The following is a 25,014-nucleotide window of genomic DNA, read 5'->3' as shown; positions in this document are numbered from 1 at the left end:
AGATGGAGGAGTGTAAGATGAAAGATGGTATCTTATGGCATATACTGTATGTAACCACTTCCCAATGAGTTAGTGGTGTAACAGACAGGCAGAGGAAGAGACAATTACACCTCAGGACTATCATGCTAAGACCACTTAATAGAAATGTGAATACTATAAACAAAAAAGGTTTATAACACTGGTCAGGGGTCACAGTGGCCATCCAGGGTAAATGGAGATATTTAGTTTGGACGTTTGTATTTACCTGGCCACTGACTAAGATCAGTAAATGGTGGATGATGTGATATAATTTATTAGTCAAGTTTCTTATCTGCTTCTTTCTGAGACACACCCATTATTGTATAGAAAGCGTCCCACATTTCACAGCTGCCATTTCACAGAACCCTTTGAACAATGCCGCAATGTCAGGAGATAAAGTTCACCTTGTGCTCGTAACAACCAAACCAGGAGAGAGAGGTTGTTTGTCCATTAAAGAAGAGTACTGTAGGCTACTTAAGGCTTCCACGTTTCTATTATCCTGTCAGGTGTATGTTCTGTATTGTTTGAGACTCTGTTGTGTTTAAAAATAACAAATTATTGTAATCTGTGATAACAAAATGAGTAAATGGGAGTTCCATGTCCAAACAATTGAAACAAATCCTGTACAGTTCAGTCTTAAAACCTATTGATTTGTTGGGATTGAACAGTATTACAACGTGGCTCTGCTGTAATCCCGAGAGCCCAGCCATGGAGCAGTCCTCAGTCACATGACCCTTCCCATGTGGCTGCTGGATTCCTATCGTTCTGTGATCACATACTTACACTAGGCCAGGGGAAACTATTTATAGACAGGGTGAAACCAGAGGTCTATCCAACAGCATACTTTGTTCTGCTCTGCCTAGTTTTAGTTGGCATGGGAGGGAACTTGCCGACTGGGCCGGCCGAAACTTCAGAGGACTTAGAAACCCTTCCAGACACAGCAGGGTTCTTATCTGATATCTTTATCAGCTGAGGGACAGTAGGAAAGTGATGAGAACTGGGCCAGTCGAGGCAGAGAAAAGAAATGGTGGCAGCACAACAGCACCTACACAAAGGAAAGTGCAATCAAGTCGGTGGGATGGTACCGTATTACACTAGGGTGTCAGGACCAGGGTGTCAGGACCAGGGTGTCAGGACCAGGTTGTCAGGACCAGGGTGTCAGGACCAGGGTGTCAATACCAGGGTGTCAGGACCAGGGTGTCAGGAGGAAGAAACTCTACCGAGGCACATCATGGGATATACAGAACAGGTCACAGGCTTGTTGTTCAGAGCTCCTTTGACTATTCAAAAAATCATCATCATTAACTCACACACATGGACTTTAGAACCATATTCGTCAACGTCTCCCAAAATAACATGATAAAATAACATATCTGCACAAATAAATGTTTTAATGGAAATGTTGAACTTTTGCATAGCTGAAGAAGCGAAGGGCTGCATCCACGCTGTGAAACTCTGGGATGCTGAGAAAACCCCAAAATCTTCTTCAACAGTGGACTACTTTACAGCTGCACAAATGAACACACAGGCAAGGTTGTTCTGGTAGCAAGGAGACTACATGTCTCGAAATATAAAGATCAAACGCGCTCACTACAAGTTATCGTTGTATCCTTCTCACCCACATTTGGGCACCCTCCAACTTAAGTCAGTAACATCAACCCTGGCCCATAGAAGGAGTCTCTGCATTGATTACATGTAACAATATACAGTATGTATATACATCAGTTGCTGGAAACTATTAGAGCTTAATAACAATATTAACATCATTATAATAGCATGTGTTCAAGGAATGTCAAATGGACCACAGTGTGTTACATAAGGTGACATCAGGGTCGGCAGGTAGCCTAGCAGTTAAGAGCGTTGGGCCAGCAACCGAAAGGTCACTGGTTCAAATCCCCGAGCCAACTAGGTGAACAATCTGCTGATATGCTCTTGACCAAGGCACTTAACCCTAATTGCTCCAGGGATTCTGTCAATAAAGGTGGATCCCTGGCTGTGACCCCACTCTCAGGGGGAGTGGGATACGCAAAAAAATATATATAAAAAAATCCAATACACGTGTACAATAGAGCAAATGTAAGCACCCAGCTAATTATTATATTGATAATTTACCTGCATTAGACATAGTATAATCCGTCCCACATACATGCCATGAGTCATCATTATAACATGCCACATCCACAAGTAAGCATATCTGGACTTTTAGCTTGAATACATGTTAATCATTAAATCTATGCCCAAATAAGAGGTGGTTACAGTCCATAAAAAGGCTTACTCCTTCAGAGCTCAGTGTCCATGATACATAAACTTAAAAAAAGGTTTAACTCTAACTTACTGTGATTTGATGACCATTCACATTTTGTTTGCACAAATGAGTCTATAAAGGGCAACTTCATCACATTATCACATTTACAGAACGCACAGGGAGATACTGCTTTGAGTTGATCGATCTCTGTGGATTCATGGTGACAGTCTCTCTGTGTTGTACTATATTTCTGCACAGAACAGAGTCCATACTGTCCATATTGTAGACTATGGTCGGCAGTGAAAAGCAGCTGGAGAGTACAGGCTTGTGTATCTCCTCAGTGACGTTAAAGCACCCTCTCTTTCCAACGTTCACTCATAACCAAGGCCATCATCCCGTCCGGCAGGAGAACACCATTTATAGACCCCGTCGCTGGAAGATAAAAAGCGACAGTTGTTACTGTAGAAGTGAAATTTGTTTTTGCCACACAATTACAGAGGAGCTTTTGTATAAGCACTGAATAAGCAGTTAAAAGAGAGATGGATAGCATGTTTAAAATGACCCCAGATTCCTTGTCAGACCCAGCCTCTGAACACCACTTTAACAGCTCCACATCCATCACTATGCCCCGAGTCTTCTTAGGTCCGTGTGTGTTCATATTACCTTTTGTAGGGGCAGGCAGCCAGGCAGGCATAGTGAGGAACCAGCTGCACGTCTGCTTTGATCTGACTGTTACAGCCAAATTCAGATACTAAGTCACCCTGCAACGAGCCTGGCCCACACAGAAAATGGACTATATAGGGTGTGGAAACATTGTGTAATGCTCTCCCTCTCTGTCTGTGTAATATGTATCAATGTGTTCAAGGATGGGCTTAGGCAGTGCCAAGCACCAGGCTTTATTCCCCTTCAGGGCCTCCCTTCAGTTGTGAGCTAAATTAGAATGTGATGCTTGGCTTGATCCAACTGGGGAATATCACCTTCCAACAGCAATAAGAGGAGTCTAGTCAGTTTTTGAATTGTCTTTTACCACTGGAATCACTGGAATCAGAACAGCAGGAGATGCTGTGTGTCTTGGCACAACAAGAGAACAAACTAAGGATAATGATGTTAAAGGGGCATCAAAGGTCAGAAAAACGTCCAAGATGTCTTGGAAACTCAGAGATACAGTACATACCGCATCATATTGCATTGATGTTTGAGGTTTCTACTGAATCTGAGGATGCTTCATGCGTTCCATTTGTGTTCATCATAATCATATTGAGCTTCTCTGTTCCATTCCTCGTCTCCTCTTTTCTTCTCCTCTTCCGCCTGCAAAGTTTATGTCGACTGAGACAGAAAAAGAATATTAGAAAGTAACCCATTCCAATTTGTGATGACATCATTTACTTATGTGATGGCATCATCTGTCCTGACTCTCACATGAGCTATTCACCAAAAACATTCTCGCAGTATCACAGAGTTTAGTTATGTACGGTATTTTCTTTACTCTTTTGTTAAACTGATACAACACCTGGCACTCTGTCTCTCTTTTGGGTAAAAAAAATGAGAGGGGAGAGCAGGGCAGATACATACAGCTTGATGGAAAACCAAAGGTAACATGGCCACAAGCGTTTCATTAAAACTTGGCCATTCATGGGATACACACAGATTCCTTACATCCCATCCCAGGGCTAGTATGACTGGCTGTGAGGTGATGAAGCTGTATGTCCACCTTTTCCACTCTCTCTCACACACACACACACACACACACACACACACACACACACACACACACACACACACACACACACACACACATCGGACAGGAAGGTCGCAACATAAAGTAAATCTGGCTGTTTTGCTACTTAACAAATGTGTATTTTACTCACTGTGCACAGATGCAGATGAATATGATGAGCAGTATGAGGAAGACCAACGCTGCTATCACACAGGCTATGATGATCTGCCTCTGGTCTCCTATACGCCAGGCCAAATCAACATACTCACACCTGGACCCAATGTACCCTTTTTCACATCTGAGACAGAGCAAACACACAATTCACCTGCTGCGATTAAAATGTGGACAACAAGTTTGCTTTATTGTTCCTAAGAAAAACAACAAAATAACTTGAAGCGCCTGGGCTATGAGAAAACAAGCAGATGCTGGTCTGTCAGATCAGCTATTCGAGCTGTTCCTAATGAACTGGTCCCGCTGATTGTGATTCTGAGATGCTTGATGAAATGCAGTCAGACCATATGACACCAATCATACATCTGTCTGCCTTTGTTGTTTTTAGTTTAAGTGCATGTGTTCTGTGCAGGGTCACAGTAAACAAAGTCAGCACATTCAGTAGGGTCAACGAGGGATTTCAGTGTTACTTGTCAGACATGAAAGTAAAAACAGAACCTCTTTATCAGGAACATGAACTTCATACTTGTAATAATAACGGGGAAATATTCTGCTACAGTTATCAAAATAGATACAAATGAAACATGTTTTCACTGCAGTGAATGTTGAGTACGCAGCATGTTCTTGGCTTGAGACCGTCTGCCTTGGATATGTACAGATAAATGATTGGGGCCCACAGTAAGGGTCGGGTGAGTTGATTTACCTGCACGAAGGAGTGTTCTGTTCCTTCACAAAGCGGCACGACCCATGGATACAGTAATTCCTGAACTCCTTTGGACATTTGGTGAAATGGCCGCTCCATTTGGCTTGAGTTGCAGTTTCTATTGAGTCTACGGCAAGCGCAAAGAGACAAATACAGGGGAAAGGGGGATTATAAAGTCACTATTTTGATATATAATATCCTTCTGACAAAAAAGATTGCATTGAAAAGGTGATGTAGAATAAGATACAAGTTTGAAGTGAGAGGCCCCTTTCAAACTTGTCATGAGGCCCCTGTTTTCCCTTAGTAACCTGACTCCGGGGGGCCAGTGTGACTTGTCATATAAATAGGCTCCTGGCATCATGATCTGAGGAAGGACCAGGAACTGAACTGACCACTGGGGCAAGACTGGTGTGATTGAGGATAATAATGTGTCAATTACAGATTTATAACTAATGAAATTCTGTCAAAGTAAAAAGCAACTGATATCCTCCTCAGCCTAATTTGATAGCTGTGTAGAAACACAAACAGAACATTCTGACCACTATAGTAAAGATAATGGAAACCTTATTTCACTATTTTATTCTCCTCTATTCCCTTCCAGTGAGTCATTGGGTGGGTAAAAGAATAATGAGGCTTAGTTAACATGACAGAGAGGGAGAAAGCCCCAATTGTAGTGTGAAACATGAGAGCATGCCTCTGACCTAAATATTGAATAGGTGCAGATCTGGTTACAAAGGAACAGCAGGTGTAAATTGATCTAGGTATTTAACTGAGTAGCTGTATGTGCAGCCAGTCATCACACCATATTTCCCAGTAATAAGTATGGTGCAGAGGTCTAAGGCATTGTATCTCAGTGCTAGAGGTTTCACTACCGACCCTGGTTCGATTCCAGGCTGTATCACAACCAGCTGGGATTGCGAGTCCCATAGGGCAGCGCACAATTGGCCCAGTGTCATCGGGTTAGGGTTTGGCCGGGGTAGACTGTCATTGTAAACAATCATTTTTTTCTTGACTTGCCTAGTTAAATAAAGGTGAAATACAAAACATTTAACAAATGTAAACTGAACATAAGAAGAATAGCACATTGCAGAGAGGTAATCAGGAACGACCCCCACCTCCCCTTGATAAAATAAACTTCACTGTATCACTCCATGTGGGTAAATACAATGGTACGATCAGTAGTTGATTAGACCTCTTAGTTGTGAGGATTATCGTCAAACAGCAATTGACAAATCCTGAATAGTGGAGGCCCTAACCGAGGCTGCTTCAATTGACACCTGATGTCAGCCTGCCGTCTATAGAGAGCACATCTAATTAGCAGTGAGGAACCGAACCCAGTGCACATCTAATTAGCAGTGAGGAACCGAACCCAGTGCACATCTAATTAGTAGTGAGGAACCGAACCCAGTGCACATACACTGCTGGTGCTACATTTCACAATACCACTCACAGGAAAGGTAATGACTGCACGGTCACTGGTGGCAAGAAGGCTTTCATTTGCACTATGGTCTCTGTTGGGGCTGGTACATGACACCTCCTCCTGATACTAAAGGGCTGGGTGGAGAAGCATTTGATATTCCAACTGTTTGAATGAACCACTGTGTGAATGACGCAGTCCCTGGAGTATGGCCTTCAATTTAACGACAGAGCAGGAATACTGATTATAAGAATGTTTTTCAAGTGCACTTAGTCTCTTTACAAAATGTACCGTGTATGTAATCACAAACACATTCCTATTCTAATCCAACAGGTTGCTTCTAAACCTGAGTAACTCAAACACGTTAACACATGTGCATGTCAGATGGTAAGAAACACTTTTATGTATGCCTTCTTCAAACTTCAAACAAACTTTCATGGCATGATTATCCCTCCATAAGTTTATGTTTCTCGGGGGGGGAGACAATATACCTGTGAAGTTGTTTGTGTTGCCTTGGTGATAGCGGGACACATTCTTGTTGGCCGGCTCCTCAGTTGCATTCCATTCAGCCAGAGAACATTTGCATAGGGCCAAAGCTACAACCAGAAAACAAACAGAGCTGATCGCAAAATGCCCAAACATCAAGTCAAATCCATACAATTAAATTATTTTAGAATCTGAAAGTTAAGGACAGAGCAAAGGTTGTGGAACTTAATGTTTGACAGTAATTTGACAGTAATACCCCCAGCTTGGGTTTTGGGGTTTCTGGGATTCCCAACACTGTGATAACCTTACTAAAGGTAGTCTTGCATTCAATCCAACAACACTGTTAGTGTTTCAGAATATTCAGGACAACAAAATCCTGCCATGATACAAATGTGGGTAATGGGGAATAAAGCTACTGTATCTATGAAGCAAATAGATGTGGTTATTGATAGTCTATGTTATTGGTTTGGATATTGTTGGCATGTGCATTGGGGAACTCTATTTGCTAATAGAGGGCTATGGAGTGGTGGATCATTTGTTGATCATCTGTCACACCAGCATGCTAATTGCTGCTGTCAATTACAGTATAGACAGGCACATAAGATTATTTATATTTTAGTCATTTAGCAGACGTTAGCAGAGCGACATTTTCTTTATACTAGTCCCCCGTGGGAATCGCACCTATAACCCCGGCGTTGCAAAAGCCATGCTCTACCAACTGTGCTACACGGGACTACATTACATATACCAAAGTTATAGTTTGAATAAACGAAAACTAGTGAGGTAATATAAGAAAGACATTTGTAATAATACCTGAAAGATATAAATATCAAAGGAAATACAATCTTGAGATAGATGTTGTAAAACAGTACTAAGTCAGTTATTAACCAGATTGATTATAGGCAATTATATTCCAATACAATCAGTAAATAAAGTTAGTGTGAGTTTGAAGAGTTATTCAACTGGAACACAGAACGGTGCCTCTTACCTGTGACTATTCCGACATACAGTTTGCATGCCTTTGCCATGTCCGTGAGCAACGAATATACTATTCCGGGTGGATAAATAGGTAAACGTAGATTTCGTTTCTTATATAAAATCCGGTCAACAAGTTCACTATTATATCCTCTGTTTAGGATACCCTGCTTCCCGACTCACGAATAATGTGGTTCCTAAATGCGTGATCGCGTACCGGTGAACTACAAGGGCAAGAGATACTGCGCAGGCTAGAGGTTTGAATGGGTGAAATGGAACCTGAACATAATAGTGCCACGCCCACCTAATCATGTATGTGCGAGTGCACTCTACCAGTGCAGTTTCATTATGGCATGCAGCTCAAACTGGAGATTGGCTACTAGGCTATCAATTAAGGTGCAATCCGTTTGATGTGCGCATAACCTAATGCAACAAGTTATTAATATACTGTCATTAAAACACATGACAGTTCTTTAGAACATAATTTGAAGATATGATGCACCTTTATCAAGATGGTTGTCCTGTTAGCAAAAACGTAAACAATTGAAGAATATTTCAAGGTGCATCCCATGAAATTTGCATATACAAATATAGCACTTGCATATATTTGCATAATGCACATTTTATGGATTTTTAACTTAAATATTCATCGTTTTACCTGCATCAGCACATTTTTGTGACCTCTACTGTGAACTGTTGGTAAACGGCAGACGGCGCCGGCTAATGAGACTGTGGGCAAGTCTAGAACGGTGGTCAGAGAGTTTGTTTGTGTTTATTGGCGTGCAGGCCTCACTATTCAGGCAATGTGAGTCTGCCCAGGTCTACCTATGTGTGCTCTTTCTCACTTTCAGCCCACTCTCTATCGAGGCCTACTCAGTGCACAATGAGCCCTCTGCTAAAATGTGAACTCAGGAATAGTTCGTCTATGGACATCAGCGCTGCAATGCCAGGCAATATGTAGTGGATATAGGAAATCCTATACTGGGGTAAAAGTAATGTATCCAGCGAAGGCACAATTCCAGATGTAGCTGGTTCCTTGATAGCGGAAGCCTTGCCAATAACTTTCCGAGAGGTTGATCAAAAGTGTCAAAGCACATTGCCTGTCATTTGTCCCATTACCCACGATAATGGTATGTTGATAACTAGGTCATCTCAAATGGTAGTAGGCAAAAAGAATGCAGTGACTGTCAGCCTCCTGACAGTTTGCCTGCTGTGGAGTAGCAGCCTATTCCCAGACAAAGTTATAGCACCACATGGTGGCCACGTTGTGCTGTTGCTGCGTTTTTTTTCTTGAAGGTAGTATTTCACCCACTATGTTCCCATATGGATGATACTGTATGGGCCATCTCAAATATCTCATCTTCTGAGTTGCACAAAGCAATCATACATTCGATCTTCATTCTACTAATACGACAGCGAAAGTTCTCATTGTAGGTCCTGCTCATTGCAGCAGTCATCCCTAAACCAGTTTTGGGGTTTCTGTTTTACAGACAGATGTTGTATTTAAGCTGTCTCCTCTCATCACTTAGGCCCATTCACTGGAGTAACAGCATCACTTCTGCAGAGACAAAAATGTTGAGTGTGTCAAGACTGTTGTGTGAGTGGCTTCTGTTATTGCACATTTAATTGTTTGTGGAAAAGTAAGACAATTGTACATAATTAAAAACAATGACATTTGTATTACAACTTAAAGCATACATAGAAGAAATGCTGACGGTTTATTTTGCTTGTGTGCCCTATTAATACATGGTAATGAACACTTAACAAAACTAAACAAATACCTCTCTTTAGGCCAGCAGAAAGACCAAGAAGAAAGAATTGGATGCCATGAGAGCCCAGAGAGCATCCTCCAATGTCTTCTCCATGTTCAAGCAGACACAGATCCAGGAGTTTAAAGAATTGAGCTCACACATGACAACAAATATCATGTGGTTCATCATGTCATGTTATGAGGAAGCACAACAATGTTCCCAACCATAGTGAGTAAGGACAAATATGGTATTCTTTTCATAAAAAATTCTGTAAGCCTTTTCTTTCCCTGGGCTAGGTGTTCACACTTACCGACCAGGACAGAGATGGGTTTATTGACAAAGAAGATCTAAAGGATACCTATGAATCTCCTGGTCGGTATTTCAATGATACACTATTTCAATTGCCAAACGTATGTGGACACACCTTCAAATTAGTGGGTTTGGATGTTTCAGCCACACCAGTTTCTGACAGGTGTATAAAATCGAGCACACAGCCATAGACTAACATTGGCAGTAGAATGGCCTATACTGAAGAGCTCAGTGACTTTCGTCAAATGCCCTGCTAGAGCTGCCCCGGTCAACTGTAAGTGCTGTTATTGTGAAGTGGAAATGTCTAGCCGCGAAGTGGTAGGCCATACAAGCTCACAGAACGGGACCACCAAGTGCTGAAAAATCGTCTGCCCTCAGTTGCAACACTCACTACCAAGTTCCAAACTGCCTCTGGAAGCAACGTCAGCACAAGAACTGTTCATCGGGAGCTTCATGAAATGGGTTTCCATGGCCGAGCAGCCGCAAACAAGTCTAAGATCACCATGCGCAATGCCAAGCGTCGGCTGGAGTAGTGTAAAGCTCGCCAACATTGGACTCTCGATCAGTGGAAAGGTGTTCTCTGGAGTGATAAATCAGGCTTCACAATCTGGCAGTCCGACAGATGAATCTGGGTTTGGCAGATGCCAGGAGTAGTTTTTGGGGGTATCTGTACTTTACTATTTCAATTTCACTACTTTTACTTCACCACATTCCTAAAGAAAATATTTTACTTTTTACTCAATATATTTTCTTTGACAGCCAAAAGTACTTGTTACATTTTGAATAATTAGCAGGACAGGAAAATAGTCAAATTCACGCACGTATCAACCAAACATCCCTGGTCATCCCTACTGCCTCTGATCTGGCGGACACACTAAACACACATACTTAATTAGCAAATTATGTCTGAGTGTTGGAGCGTGCCCCTGGATTTCTGTACATTTTAAAAACAAGAAAATGGTGCCATCTGGTTTGCGTAAGATAAGGAATTTGAAATGATTTACACTTTTAATTTGACTTTTGATACTTAAGTATATTTTAGCAATTACAGTTACTTTTGGGCGGCCATTTCTGAGATACTGGATCTGGCACCGACAATCATACAACGCTCAAAGTCACTTAAGTCACTAGTTTGGACCATTCTAACGTTCAACGGAACAGTAACTGACTGCCTTTTTTGGAAAACCAGATTCATTAGCAGCTCAGGTACAGTTGAAGTCAGAAGTTTACATACACCTTAGCCAAATACATTTAAACTCTGTTTTTCACAATTCCTGACATTTAATCCTAGTAAAAATTCCCTGTCTTAGGTCAGTTAGGATCACCACTTTATTTTAAGAATGTGAAATGTCAGAATAATAGTAGAGAAAATGATTTATTTCAACTTTTATTTCTTTCATCACATTACCAGTGGGTGGGAAGTTTAAATACACTCAATTAGTATTTGGTAGCATTGCCTTAAAATTGATTAACTTGAGTTAAAAGTTTCAGGTAGCCTTCCACAAGCTTCCCACAATAAGTTGGGTGAATTTTGGCCCATTCCTCCTGACAGAGCTGGTGTAACTGAGTCAGGTTTCAGTTCTGCCCACACATTTTCTATAGGATGAGGTCAGGGCTTTGTGATGCTCACTCCAATACCTTGACTTTGATGTCCTTAAGCCATTTGCCACAATTTTGGAAGTATGCTTAGGGTCATTGTCCATTTGGAAGACACATTTGCGACCAAGCTTCAACTTCCTGACTGATGTCTTGAAATGTTGCTTCAATAAAACCACATAATTTTCCTTCCTCATGATGCCATGTACAGTGGGGCAAAAAAGTATTTAGTCAGCCACCAATTGTGCAAGTTCTCCCACTTAAAAATATGAGAGGCCTGTAATTTTCATCATAGGTACACTTCAACTATGACAGACAAAATGAGAAAAAAAATCCAGAAAATCACATTGTAGGATTTTTAATGAATTTATTTGCAAATTATGGTGGAAAATAAGTATTTGGTCATCTACAAACAAGCAAGATTTCTAGCTCTCACAGACCTGTAACTTCTTCTTTAAGAGGCTCCTCTGTCCTCCATTCATTACCTGTATTAATGGCACCTGTTTGAACTTGTTATCAGTATAAAAGACACCTGTCCACAACCTCAAACAGTCACACTCCAAACTCCACTATGGCCAAGACCAAAGAGCTGTCAAAGGACACCTGTGGTGCAACGTGGCATTGGTGGATGGAGCGAGACATGATGGGCTGGCCAGTCCATAGTATCAATGCCTTCCTCTTGCAGGAACTGCTGACACACTCCAGCCACATGAGGTCTAGCATTGTCTTGCATTAGGAGGAACCCAGGGCCAACCGCACCAGCATATGGTCTCACAAGGGGTCTGAGGATCTCATCTCGGTACCTAATGGCAGTCAGGCTACCTCTGGCGAGCACATGGAGGGCTGAGCGGCCCCCCAAAGAAATGCCACCCCACACCATGACTGACCCACCGCCAAACCGGTCATGCTGGAGAATGTTGCAGACAGCAGAACGTTCTCCACGGCGTCTCCAGACTCTGTCACGTGTTCAGTGTGAACTTGCTCTCATCTGTGAAGAGCACAGGGCGCCAGTGGCGAATTTGCCAATCTTGGTGTTCTCTGGCAAATGCCAAACGTCCTACACGGTGTTGGGCTGTAAGCACAACCCCAAACTGTGGACGTCGGGCCCTCATACCACCCTCATGGAGTCTGTTTCTGACCGTTTGAGCAGACACATGCACATTTGTGGCCTGCTGGAGGTCATTTCACAGGGCTCTGGCAGTGCTCCTCCTTGCACAAAGGCGGAGGTAGTGGTCCTGCTGCTGGGTTGTTGCCCTCCTACGGCCTCCTCCACGTCTCCTGATGTACTGGCCTGTCTCCTGGTAGCACCTCCATGCTCTGGACACTACACTGACAGACACAGCAAACCTTCTTGCCACAGCTCACATTGATGTTCCATCCTGGATGAGCTGCACTACCTGAGCCACTTGTGTGGGTTGTAGACTCCGTCTCATGCTACCACTAGAGTGAAAGCACCGCCAGCATTCAAAAGTGACCAAAACATCAGCCAGGAAGCATAGGAACTGAGAAGTGGTCTGTGGTTACCACCTGCAGAACCACTCCTTTATTGGGGGTGTCTTGCTAATTGCCTATAATTTCCACCTGTTGTCTATTCCATTTGTACAACAGCATGTGAAATTTATTGTCAATCAGTGTTGCTTCCTAAGTGGACAGTTTGATTTCACAGAAGTGTGATTGACTTGGAGTTACATTGTGTTGTTAAAGTGTTCCCTTTATTTTTTTGAGCAGTGTAGATACTTTTGTATCTGTTTCCTCCAGCATCTTCACAAGGTCCTTTGCTGTTGTTCTGGGATTGATTTGCACTTTTTGCACCAAAGTACGTACATCTCTAGGAGACAGAACTCGTCTCCTTCCTGAGCGGTATGACGGCTGCGTGGTCCCATGGTGTTTATACTTGCATACTAATTCTCCCAAGGATGAACCAGACTTGTGGAGGTCTACAATTTGTTTTCTGAGGTCTTGGCTGATTTCTTTTGATTTTCCCATGATGTCAAGCAAAGAGGCACTGAGTTTGAAGGTAGGCCTTGAAATACATCCATAGGTACAACTCCAATTGACTCAAATTATATCAATTAGCCTATCAGAAGCTTCTAAAGCCATGACATCATTTTCTGGAATTTTCCAAGCTGTTTAAAGGCACAGTCAACTTAGTGTATGTAAACTTTTGACCCACTGGAATTGTGACACAGTGAAATGAATTATAAGTGAAATAATCAGTCTGTAAACAATTGTTGGAAAATTACTTGTGTCATGCACAAAGTAGATGCCCTAAACGACTTGTCAAAACTATAGTTTGTTAATAAGAAATTTGTGGAGTGGTTGAAAAACAAGTTTTAATGACTCAAACCTAAGTGTATGTAAACTTCCGACTTCAACTGTATCTAAGAGATGGAAACCCGGATACTGTACAGACATTTGTCTGCAAACCTTTCAGGTTAAACAGATGTTCCAATCGCCTACCTTCGACCCAGCAGGAAACCTGGACTACAAATCCCTCTGTTACATCATCACACGCGGAGAGGAACAGGAGGAGTAAAGGATCTATGTTAGTGCTGTCAACATCAGACAGGTGCTGATGGTGCTACTGGTTGATCTGTGTTTGAAATGTGAATAACACGCTGCATTGCTGCCTCTCTCGGATTCAGCCGAAGTTAAATATGTATATATTGAGAATATAAAACCAAAAAATATAAACCATGTAAAGCATTACATGTTTTGAATTCATTACTGTATTTATTTTCTCATCCAAATTATGTTGTACAAATATATCACACACAAAAAGTTTAGAAAAGACTTGTATCCCAGTGTACCAAAATAGAAAATTGCACAATTCAACTAGTTAACATTACTGAGTAGAAAATCAAGTAACCAGAACGATGACCAAACAAGTTGAGTTAAGTCTAACGTTTTTGGCATCAAATATGAAACATAATTTACGTACAACAAGTATTGCATTTAAGTGACACAGACTGAAACCGTATGAGTCCTCTGAAATGTTAAAACCCTACTCACAATGTACTAAGACTATTTATACATGTTGAAAAATATACAAAAATGTAATACATGTAGATGAATAGTTATTTCCAAAGACGATCGAATCCTTTCACCACATTTACATGGTTTACATTCTTTGGCAAAGTCATACAGCTGTGTTTAGTGCAATAATCAAGTACAGTATTTCCTTCTCTTAGTTTAGACAGTGAGTTTACCTCCATCTTCTCAAGTCCTCCTCTCCAATTGGGGTCATCGGCAGGCCAGCGCCTGGGCCTCGCTGAGGACATAGAAGGCAAAGGAATAACCAGGGAGTCTGAGATGTTCTCCTGCAGGAAGAGGAGTTCCCTGGAGCGATGGAAGTGTTCTTTCATCCACCATCTTCAACACCTCTCCGTTGAGTTTCACAGACCTGGAGATCACAGCACACTGTTAAGTCTCCTTTCTATTTTTAGTAGTACGGCATCCTTTACACTGACAATATTACAAAGCAAGACAAAAGCAAACACTTCCTTGAACTGTAATAATGAAAAGCGACAAACTTAAGGTTAGTGGCCCCATTGATGGGAATAAAGGTTACTGGTAGCCTACTTGGAGTAGAGTCCCTCCTCGCCAGGCTGTTCAGACTGTAGAACGAAGGCCTCGCCGGTACTGTTAGAGATTGTAACAGGCACAGAGATCCTTGCAGGGCCCTTACTCAGGTTCAGAGCAAACAATGTGACTGCTCCACTTTTGTAGCTTGTGCTGTAGAAGAGAGAACATCGAGGAACAGTCAGGATGGTTGTCGCACATACAAACACAAGTTGTGGCTTCATTTTAAATACAGCTGGCTTGTGGAATACCTTTTCTTGTTAGTGCAGTGCAGGTAGACCCGTACTCTTTTCGTCTTTCCCAAAATGGAAAAGGCTTCTATACTCAGCACCTCTGGTCCAACAAGCCTCTTGTACAGAACTGATAGCCAGTAATCCTGCCAAAGTGATACAGCCATAAACTAGATAAATGACTATAAAGTCAGGTCCAAAATTATTGTCACCTTTGATAAAGATGAGCAAAAAAGACTATCAACATTTTGCAATGGCCATCTCAGTCTCCGGACTTGAACCCCATCGAAAACCTATGGTTTGAATTGAAGAGGAGAGTCCATCAGTGCAGACTAAGGATATCTAGGATCTGGAAAGATTCTGTATGGAAGAATGGTCAAAAGTCCTTCCCAATGGGTTCTCCAATCTCATAAAAGATTTTAGAAAACGGCTCAGTGCCGTTATCCTTGGAAGGGTAAGATTCCGGATTATTGAAAACAGGGGTGCCAATAATAAAATAAAATATTGATTTTTTTATTACTTGTTAAAAACATATACTGAATATATATATATATATTTATTTCTCTGAGAAATCTATTTATCTGAGAAAAATATTCACAAATTTAGCATACAATATAGCTGTATTTGTATTATTTATTTGATAAGGCCTTTTTTGCTCATCTTTATCAAGGGTGCCAATAATTATGGACCTGACTGTATATAGAAATGGGACAATTCATAGTATAGACAAACTATTGTCACAATCAACAAATACTTGGATCAATTATGTTTTTTCAGGAATTCAGAATACAGAGGAGAATAAACAGGAATTGCTCTTACAGGAAGTGGATCCAGGTTCTCATCTACCAGGTGGTAAGTCCCAGATCCAATCAAAACCTGTCTGATGAGAACATCCAATCCGAGCTTCGCACCCAGGCCCAGTTTATCCAGCCACCTGTAATCATTAAACATTTATTTTACACCACATACAGTACTTTAATACATTATAACGTTTTTATTGCAAAGAATGAGATTCTGACACATATCATCTGATTTAGATACAAGCAACCTTATTCAATGAGAATGCAATATGTAATCCTTCGTAAGAACCTACTGCCCTCACACTTGATTAAGTCAATGTTGGATACATCATGTGGCATTCCTTTCATTTTTTTGCATGTGAGACTACTATTGTAAGTCTTCCTGGAACAGGGCATGGTTGAAAGGCTGATCATGAGGCTCACAGGTGACCTGTAAATTCAATGAAAACCACATGTTCTGGAATAGCAGAGATTCCCTTCCATGAGAGTAGACTAACAACACAATTGACTCAACTACCGCCAATGTAATGAGGCTGCAAGGCTGTAGGTCTGTAGTCTCTCTTCCCACAGTGGAGCACCATGAGTCTGGCAAGCGAGACCAGCCTGACTGTTACAACCTCCAGAGTAATCCAGATGAAAATGATCAGATGCTATCAGGGTGTGATACTGACTGGGTCTATCTATATCCTGATCAACACCAACATACACACACTCACATGAATCCAGCGACAAATGTGTCAGACAGGCCCTTAGCCCCGCCTCCATAGGCAGAACTAGTCTCTCCAAGCCACACCTTCTTCCCAGGGGAGGTCAGCTCAATGGTCTGCGGACACACGAAACAGAAGACCCATTTAAAGTCCTTACTGAACTGCAATACATTTATAAACATGTACATGTGTTAACTTTTTCTTCATTACCTCCATGACTTCATGTGTTTTTAAGGCCAACGTGTTTAGCACCTCAGGGTCTAGGAAATCTTCTAGAGACGTGTCTCTTCCATTGACATAATAACTAACAGAAGGGCAGAGCAATCAAGGATGAGTAGAACTTCATATCAAACACAACAGAATCACTAAGAATAAAATCACATTTTCAGATTATATCGTGTGTAGACCATATCTCTCATCTGACACACACACACCACCGGGGGGGGGGGGGGGAATGTTTGAATCAACGTTGTTTCCACATCATTTATTTGTATTTTTTTTATTGTTATTTAGTTTGACCTTTTTTCACCCCAATTTCAATCTTGTCTCATCGCTGCAACTCCCCAACAGGCTCGGGAGTCGAAGGTCGAGTCATGCGTCCCCCAAAACATGACCCGTCAAACCACGCTTCTTAACACCTGCCCGCTTAACCTGGAAGCCAGGCGCACCAATGTGTCAGAGGAAACACCGTTCAACTGAAGACCGAAGTCAGCCTGCAGGCGCCCGGCCCGCTACAAGGAGTCGCTAGAGCGCGATGAGCCAAGTAAAGCCCCCCCCCCCCTGGCCAAACCCTCCCCTAATCCAGACGACGCTGGGCCTGTTGTGCGCCGCCCTATGGGACTCCCAATCACGGTCGGTTCTGATACACCCTGGGACCGAACCCGGGTCTGTAGTGATGCCTCTATCACTGCGATGCAGTGCCTTAGACCGCTATGCCACTCGGGAGGCCATTTCCACATCCTTTCAACACCAAAGAAAAAAATAGTATGACATTGAATCAACGTGGGAAACTGATAGATATGTTTTTTGATGTCATCAACATAAATGCATTTAAAAAAAAATGTAATGCAACTTTTAACCTAAATCCAATGACATGGTGAAATGTTTTGATGATTTCACGTTGAATTTACGTTAGTCGATAACCAAAGATAAATTGAAACTAGACATTGAACTGACGTCTGTGCCCAGTGGGATGTGAAGTCTGGTCAGTGCAAGCAATTACAAACAGTTATGTTAAGTTCCTCTTACCCCTTGTGGCAAACCCACGTACCCAACATCACAGGCACAATCATAAACTATTTCTGTGTTTGTTCAGTCTCTGTGTTTGCGTCAAAGTCAAAGGCACCAACACGACATCTGACCTTAGCATTCCGGCCACGTTCCTAGGAAACTATGCAGTATTTAGTTTTTTTACGTGTTATTTCTTACATTGGTACCCCAGGTAATCTTAGGTTTTATTACATACAGTCGGGAGGAACTACTGGATGTAAGAGTAACGCCAACTCACCATCATTATTACCAGGAATACGACTTTCCCGAAGCGGATCCTCTGTTTTGCCCACCATCCAGGACAGTGGATCGGATCCCAGCCAATGAACCAAAATAACGACGCCGTAAAAGGGGCAGACGAAGCGGTCTTCTGGTCATGCTCCAGAGACGGGCACATCGCACAACGCTCCCGAGCATACTACTCGCCAATGTCCAGTCTCTTGATACCAAGGTTGATGAAATCCGAGCAAGGGTAACATTCCAGAGAGACATAAGAGACTAACGTTCTTTGCTTCACGGAAACATGGCTCACTTGAGACACGCTATCGGAGTCGGTACAGCCAGCTGGTTTCTTCACGCATCGCGCCGAGAGAAACAAGCATCTTTCTGGTAAGAAGAGGGGCAGGCGGGTATGCCTTATGATTAACGAGACGTGGTGTGATCATAACAACATACAGGAACTCAAGTCCTTCTGTTCACCTGACTTAGAATTTCTCACAATCAAATGTCGACCGCATTATCTACCAAGAGAATTCTCTTCGGTTATAAATCGCAGCCGCATATATTCTCCCCCAAGCAGACACATCGATGGCCCTGAACAAACTTTATTTGAATATATATTAAACTGGAAACCACACATCCTGAGGATGCATTCATTGCAGCTGGGGATTTTAACAAGGCTAATCTGAAAACAAGACTCCCTAAATTCTATCATATCGATTGTGCTACCAGGGCTGGTAAAACCCTAGATCATTGTTATTCTAACTTCCGCGACACATAAGGCCCTCCCCCGCCCTCCTTCCGGAAAAGCTGACCACGACTCCATTTTGTTGCTCCCTGCCTATAGACAGAGACTAAAACAGGAAGCTCCCGCGCTCAGGTCTGTTCAACGCTGGTCCGAAAAATCTGATTCCACGCTTCAAGATTGCTTCGATCACGTGGATTGGGATATGTTCAGCATTGCGTCAAACAACAACATTGACGAATACACTGATTTGGTGAGCGAGTTTATTAGCAAGTGCATCGGCGATGCCGTACCCACAGCAACTATTAAAACATTCCCAAACCAGAAACCGTGGATTGATGGCAGCATTCGCGTGAAACTGAATGCACGAACCACTGTTTTTAATCAGGTCAAGGGGACCGGAAACATGACCGAATACAAACAGTGTAGCTATTCCCTCCGGAAGGCAATCAAACAAGCTAAGTGTCAGTATAGAGACAAAGTAGAGTCGCAATTCAACGGCTCAGACACAAGAGGTATGTGGCAGGGTCTACAATCAATCACAGATTACAAAAAGAAAACCAGCCCTGTCGTGGACCAGGATGTCTTGCTCCCAGACAGACTAAACAACTTCTTTGCTCTCTTTGAGGACAATACAGTGCCACTGACACGGCCCACTACCAAAACCTATGGACTCTCCTTCACTGCAGCCGACATGAGTAAAACATTTAAACGTGTTAACCCTCGCAAGGCTGCAGGCCCAGACGGCATCCCCAGCCGCGTCCTCAAAGCATGCGCAGACCAGCTGGCTGGTGTGTTTACGGACATATTCAATCAATCCTTATCCCAGTCTGCTGTTCCCACATGCTTCAAGAGGGCCACCATTGTTCCTGTTCCCAAGAAAGCTAAGGTAACTGAGCTAAACGACTACCGCCCAGTAGCACTCACTTCCGTCATCATGAAGTGCTTTGAGAGACTAGTCAAGGACCATATCACCTCCACCCTACCTGACACCCTAGACCCACTCCAATTTGCTTACCGCCCCAATAGGTCCACAGAAGACGCAATCGCAACCACACTGCACACTGCCCTAACCCATCTGGACAAGAGGAATACCTATGTGAAAATGCTGTTCATCGACTACAGCTCAGCATTTAACACCATAGTACCCTCCAAACTCATCATCAAGCTCGAGACCCTGGGTCTCGACCCCGCCCTGTGCAACTGAGTACTGGACTTCCTGACGGGCCGCCCCCAGATGGCGAGGGTAGGTAACATCATCTACACCCCGCTGATCCTTAACACTGGGGCCCCACAAGGGTGCGTTCTGAGCCCTCTTCTGTACTCCCTGTTCACCCACGACTGCGTAGCCATGCACGTCTCCAACTCAATCATCAAGTTTGCAGATGACACTACAGTGGTAGGCTTGATTATCAACAACGATGAGATGGCCTACAGGGAGGAGGTGAGGGCCCTCGGAGTGTGGTGTCAGGAAAATAACCTCACACTCAACGTCAACAAAACAGATGATCGTAGACTTCAGAAAAACAGCAGAGGGAGCACCCCCCTATCCATAGACGGGACAGTAGTGGAGAGGATATTAAGTTAAGTTCCTCGGCATACACATCACGGACAAGCTGAATTGGTCCACCCACACAGACAGCGTGGTGAAGAAGGCGCAACAGCGCCTCTTCAACCTCAGGAGGCTGAAGAAATTCAGCTTGTCACCAAAAGCACTCACAAACTTCTACAGATGCACAATCGAGAGCATCCTGTTGGGCTGTATCACTGCCTGGTACGGCAACTGCTTCGTCCACAACCGTAAGGCTCTCCAGAGGGTAGTGATGCACAACGCATCACCGGGAGTAAACTACCTGCCCTCCAGGACACCTACACCACCCGATGTCACAGGAAGGCCATAAAGATCATCAAGGACAACAACCACCCGAGCCACTGCCTTTTCACCCCGCTATCATCCAGAAGGTGAGGTCAGTACAGGTGCATCAAAGCAGGGACCGAGAGACTGAAAAACAGCTTCTATCTCAAGGCCATCAGACTGTTAAACAGCCACCACTAACATTGAGTGGCTGCTGCCAACATACTGACTCAACTCCAGCCACTTTAATAACGGAAAAATTGATGTCAAAAATGTATCACTAGCCACTTTAAACAATGCCACTTAATATAATGTTTACATACCCTACATTACTCATCTCATATGTATATACTGTACTCGATACCATCTACTGCATCTTGCCTATGCTGTTCTGTACCATCACTCATTCATATATATTTATGTACATATTCTTCATCCCTTTACACTTGTGTGTATAAGGTAGTTGTTGTGAAATTGTTAGGTTAGATTACTCGTTGGTTATTACTGCATTGTCGGAACTAGAAGCACAAGCATTTCGCTACACTTGCATTAACATCTGCTAACCATGTGTATGTGACAAATAAAATTTGATTTGTATGCTACACAAGGGACAGTTCAACTTACTGGTGCCAGGTGCATGCATCAATTGCTTCTGCCCCACTCTCCAAGAACCTATGAAAAGTAAATGGGATACGATTGTTCAACATATCCCACGCGATTGGTGGTTATGTAAGAAGAATCTATTGATCTGACGTTAACCTGCCCTCAGACCACAGGAGACACAGTTGAGGGATGAGAGTTTGTCCCATAGACTGTACAAATAAAGCAGTTTCCCAATAGGGGAAAGAGCCAGGATATGTTTGGAATACTTTTTGCCTTTTCGATAAGAGATGATTGAGTTTGAGTAACGATTAACAGTTAAAGGGATACTTCGGGATTTTGGTAATGAGGCCCTTTATCTCCTTCTCCAGATTCAGATGAACCTGTGGATACCTCATTGTCAAAATCCCAAAGTATCCCTTTAGGGTTTGAACCACAGCCTTACTTGGGTATAGACATACAGTAGGTGGATATAAAGGAGAGAAGCAGTAACAAACTACGGCTGTGAAATGACAGAAAACACCCATGAACTATACAAACAAGAGGTTAGTCTCCCACTACAGTGGAAGTGATATTTAACCTTGATGAACGAAGGTATGCAGGTCACATGTCGTAATTAAATTGTAGAATCCTATTTTAATTCAATTCCTTTAGTAGTTTTCTAGTTAGCAACAACCTTTTGGTGTCAAGATGCTTCTTACATTGATTGAGGAGACTTCCAATACTATTTCTTTAGTTAGTACAACAGCCTGTCCATTAGGACTTTATTGGGACTACTTTATATATAGGCTACATAAAGGGACAAACTCTCACCCCTCCAGTAAGTCTCTCCGGTGGTCCCGGGGTTGGCTAATGTCTGGTCCATAGAGTCCAGTGTTATGGTAAAGTTTGGATTCCTGCAGAATCTTGCGGAGTTGAACAAAATCTTGGCCGAGCTGATATCCATCCACCCTGATCCCTGCCTTCTTCTCATAGCTGTTGGGCTCTAAAGGGAGACAGGATTTTTGTTCTACCAACCTTACAATACCTAAATCATTTAGTTGAGAATTCCCTGTTTCAGTCATTAACACAATGAAAGATGGCTTAGTTAGTAGAACACTGTAAATACTGGGGGCCTCAAAATTATTACCATTTCCCAGCTCCCAGGACATGCTGTACTGTTTAGATTCACAGTACTGTAGGAGGGTCCTGGCATTACTACTGTCCCAGGAGTTCCCAGAGGTCCTGAGCAGCTCGTTGAGCCCAAAGATGAGGTCTAATCCAGAGCAGTTGGTAAAAGAGTAGAGCAGATCCACTGCACACTCTGTCAGGGGAAAAAATAAATGTTAAATGTTGTATTCTTCTTTCTGTGAATTTGCTCAAGTGAAATGGGGTGGTTCCAAGATAACAGCTAAACAAAAGAGCCAGTGTGTTGTGAGCTAGACTGATGCTACCTTCATGACCACGGTTCATACCTGTGAACTTTACACTCCTATACTTCCTCTGCAAGTCCTCCTTGTCGAGAAGTATTTCCTGTAGAGTCCATTCCTGCTTCAGCCTCTTTTCCAGTAGTGGAGGCAGCTCCAGCCTTTCACATATGTCATCTGACAGCAGATTAGCAAACAGGAACCAGACACCAAGTGGCTGTGAGTCACTCAGAAACTGATGACCTAAGATCTACCTCAAACTAATGACATTGCTTGAGATCTGCCTGGTTTACTGCGTGCATTCAAGCTGAGTCTTTGTGAATCAACGTACTGTTCTATCTCTCAATGCCAAACAGGAATCATGCTGAGGAGTCAAGTAACCACAGTCAAACCACACACATCAAAATAGCTGCTATTGAAATGTATAGATATGACATTATGCCTGACAATGTCTGTGGTGTAATGTGACTCACAGTTGAGATGAGTAACAATGTATGCCATATTTACCTGCATCAAATACAGAGTTTTTGTGATTCTCGTTTGAATGTAAAAATGTTGGGTTGAAGGTCATGAAATCTTGTCTTGTCCCTCCAAATCTCAGAAATGCTGGAGTCAAAGCTTTTGCCAATGTCCTCAGCTTTGGAGACCTTGTGGAATGAAATAAGGTTTAGTTCAGTATTTATGGAGTTTCATAAGATTATGTAGCGCTGGTCTCTTAACTGTTTTTCTGTTAGGCTAAGGACAAAAACAACTTTGAGTAAGTAACTGAAAACAACAAAAAATAAGACCCTGGCTGATTCTAATATAGTCGTCAACATTTTTTTTACTAATGGTAATCATTTGATAAAACACACACAATTACAATTGTGCCAAAAACAGTGGTGGAAAAACTAGAGAATTGTCATACTTGTGTAAAAGTAAAGATACCATAATAGAAAAAGTGAAAGTGAAAGTCACCCAGCAAAATACTACTAAAAGTATTTGGTTTTAAATATACTTATGTATCAAAGATAAATGCAACTGATAAAATATACTCAAGTTTCAAAAGTAAAAGCATAATCATAATTTCACGTTTATATTAAGCAAAACAGACGTCACGATGTTCTTTATTTACGGATAGCCAGGGGCAGACATAACTTACAAACGAAGCGTTTGTGTGTGACCAGGGTTGTGATCTTTATGAGTGCGTGAATCTGACCATTTTCCTGTCTTGCTAAGCATTCTTTAGGAATGTAGAGGAGTAAAAGTTGTCAAAAATATACATAGTAAAGTACAGATACCCCTCAAAACTACTTAAGTAGTACTTTCAAGTATTTTACTTAAGTACTTTACACCACCGGCCAAAAATAGAAACGTTAATGCTTGCCTTACTCACGTTAAAAGGTACATGAACTTCTCTTCAGCGACTAGACTCGCGTCTATGGCAACAGACAAAAAACGTTCATTCACTTTCTTGAGTACTCGAGAGAGGTCCACATTCAGATTTACGGACTCAAAATTCCACTCATCCCTCGCAGACTCGACACTTGCTACGACATAATATCCATACGATAGAATAGATATCATCACAAATGCTAAGATTGATATTCCTGACATAATGAAATGGCTAGACGCACAGTCGGCTCAACTCTAATTTATATCGCAATGTGTAGGACAATTACAACCCAAATCTACTGGTGCTCGCATTCCCTCACTATCCCAATAAATGCGTCGATCGGTGTAAATCCATCATTGTCATTAGTAAATTGGTATGCAGTTATGGTCGGATTCAATTGTTGAGCGGAATCTGAGTTTTGCCAGGTCCAGAAAAGTCCTTGGTGTGGTCCTCATCCAAACGAGAGAAAACAAAGCATTTTTTTCTATCGGCAGTGCATGCAAAACAACAAAGTACGAATGCAGAAGCTTGCGTGTGATAGGCTGCCACAATATAGCGTCGTTAACTAGGCTTGGCCATGATCGTGTGGGGGCGGTCTCAACACAGAAGGCCGGGATGATTTTGAAATAAGAAATATATGTTATGTAATTTGAGATTTTTTTATTTTTGCATCGCTTGGGATTCTTATTGCGAAAAATACATTTCCATACTCACCTGCTTGTGAGAGATGTGTGATAAGTGAAGTGATGGAGAAGTAACCTACATGCTCAGTGGCGATTTTAGCACCAGTCCCAACACTTTTCCACCTGTCTATCAGCGGAGCCTTGTCTGGCAGTGA

General features: G+C 42.4%; 3 protein-coding genes across 6 annotated transcripts; 1 reads left to right on the top strand and 2 right to left on the bottom strand.

The window, feature by feature from the left end:
• Positions 1–1,253: 1,253 nt before the first annotated feature.
• On the bottom strand, positions 1,254–8,038 carry LOC139408799 (betacellulin, epidermal growth factor family member). Of its 4 annotated transcripts, none has more exons than XM_071153134.1 (6): positions 7,746–8,038; positions 6,763–6,867; positions 4,855–4,981; positions 4,132–4,278; positions 3,438–3,589; positions 1,254–2,695 (listed from the first exon to the last, which is right to left on the bottom strand). In XM_071153134.1, exons 1-5 carry the CDS (start codon positions 7,783–7,785, stop codon positions 3,442–3,444), a joined length of 567 nt encoding a protein of 188 aa, XP_071009235.1. In that variant the 5' UTR covers positions 7,786–8,038; the 3' UTR covers positions 1,254–2,695; positions 3,438–3,441. The 4 variants fall into 4 exon arrangements, with proteins under 4 accessions (XP_071009235.1, XP_071009238.1, XP_071009234.1 ...); XM_071153137.1 differs by having other exon boundaries at positions 4,855–4,972; positions 7,746–7,993; XM_071153133.1 differs by lacking the exon at positions 7,746–8,038 and having other exon boundaries at positions 6,763–7,033.
• A 1,017-nt stretch (positions 8,039–9,055) lies between these two features.
• LOC139409684 (myosin light chain 5-like) lies at positions 9,056–13,924 on the top strand. Its single transcript, XM_071155094.1, has 5 exons — positions 9,056–9,067; positions 9,524–9,629; positions 9,778–9,969; positions 12,385–12,398; positions 13,823–13,924. The coding sequence occupies exons 1-5, from the start codon at positions 9,056–9,058 to the stop codon at positions 13,922–13,924; spliced, it is 426 nt and encodes a 141-aa protein (XP_071011195.1).
• A 175-nt stretch (positions 13,925–14,099) lies between these two features.
• On the bottom strand, positions 14,100–24,715 carry LOC139408798 (heparanase). The gene is made up of 12 exons (XM_071153132.1): positions 24,177–24,715; positions 23,309–23,448; positions 22,850–22,978; positions 22,525–22,698; positions 22,209–22,380; positions 21,420–21,467; positions 16,918–17,011; positions 16,717–16,823; positions 16,020–16,134; positions 15,222–15,346; positions 14,971–15,123; positions 14,100–14,791 (listed from the first exon to the last, which is right to left on the bottom strand). Exons 1-12 carry the CDS (start codon positions 24,395–24,397, stop codon positions 14,632–14,634), a joined length of 1,638 nt encoding a protein of 545 aa, XP_071009233.1. The 5' UTR covers positions 24,398–24,715; the 3' UTR covers positions 14,100–14,631.
• Positions 24,716–25,014: the final 299 nt, after the last annotated feature.

Source organism: Oncorhynchus clarkii, chromosome 5 (assembly GCF_045791955.1).
Source record: "Oncorhynchus clarkii lewisi isolate Uvic-CL-2024 chromosome 5, UVic_Ocla_1.0, whole genome shotgun sequence".
In the NCBI taxonomy this organism is placed as follows: Eukaryota; Metazoa; Chordata; class Actinopteri; order Salmoniformes; family Salmonidae; genus Oncorhynchus; species Oncorhynchus clarkii.
Note: the sequence above shows the minus strand (reverse complement) of the source record. Positions and strands in the feature narration are given on the sequence as shown.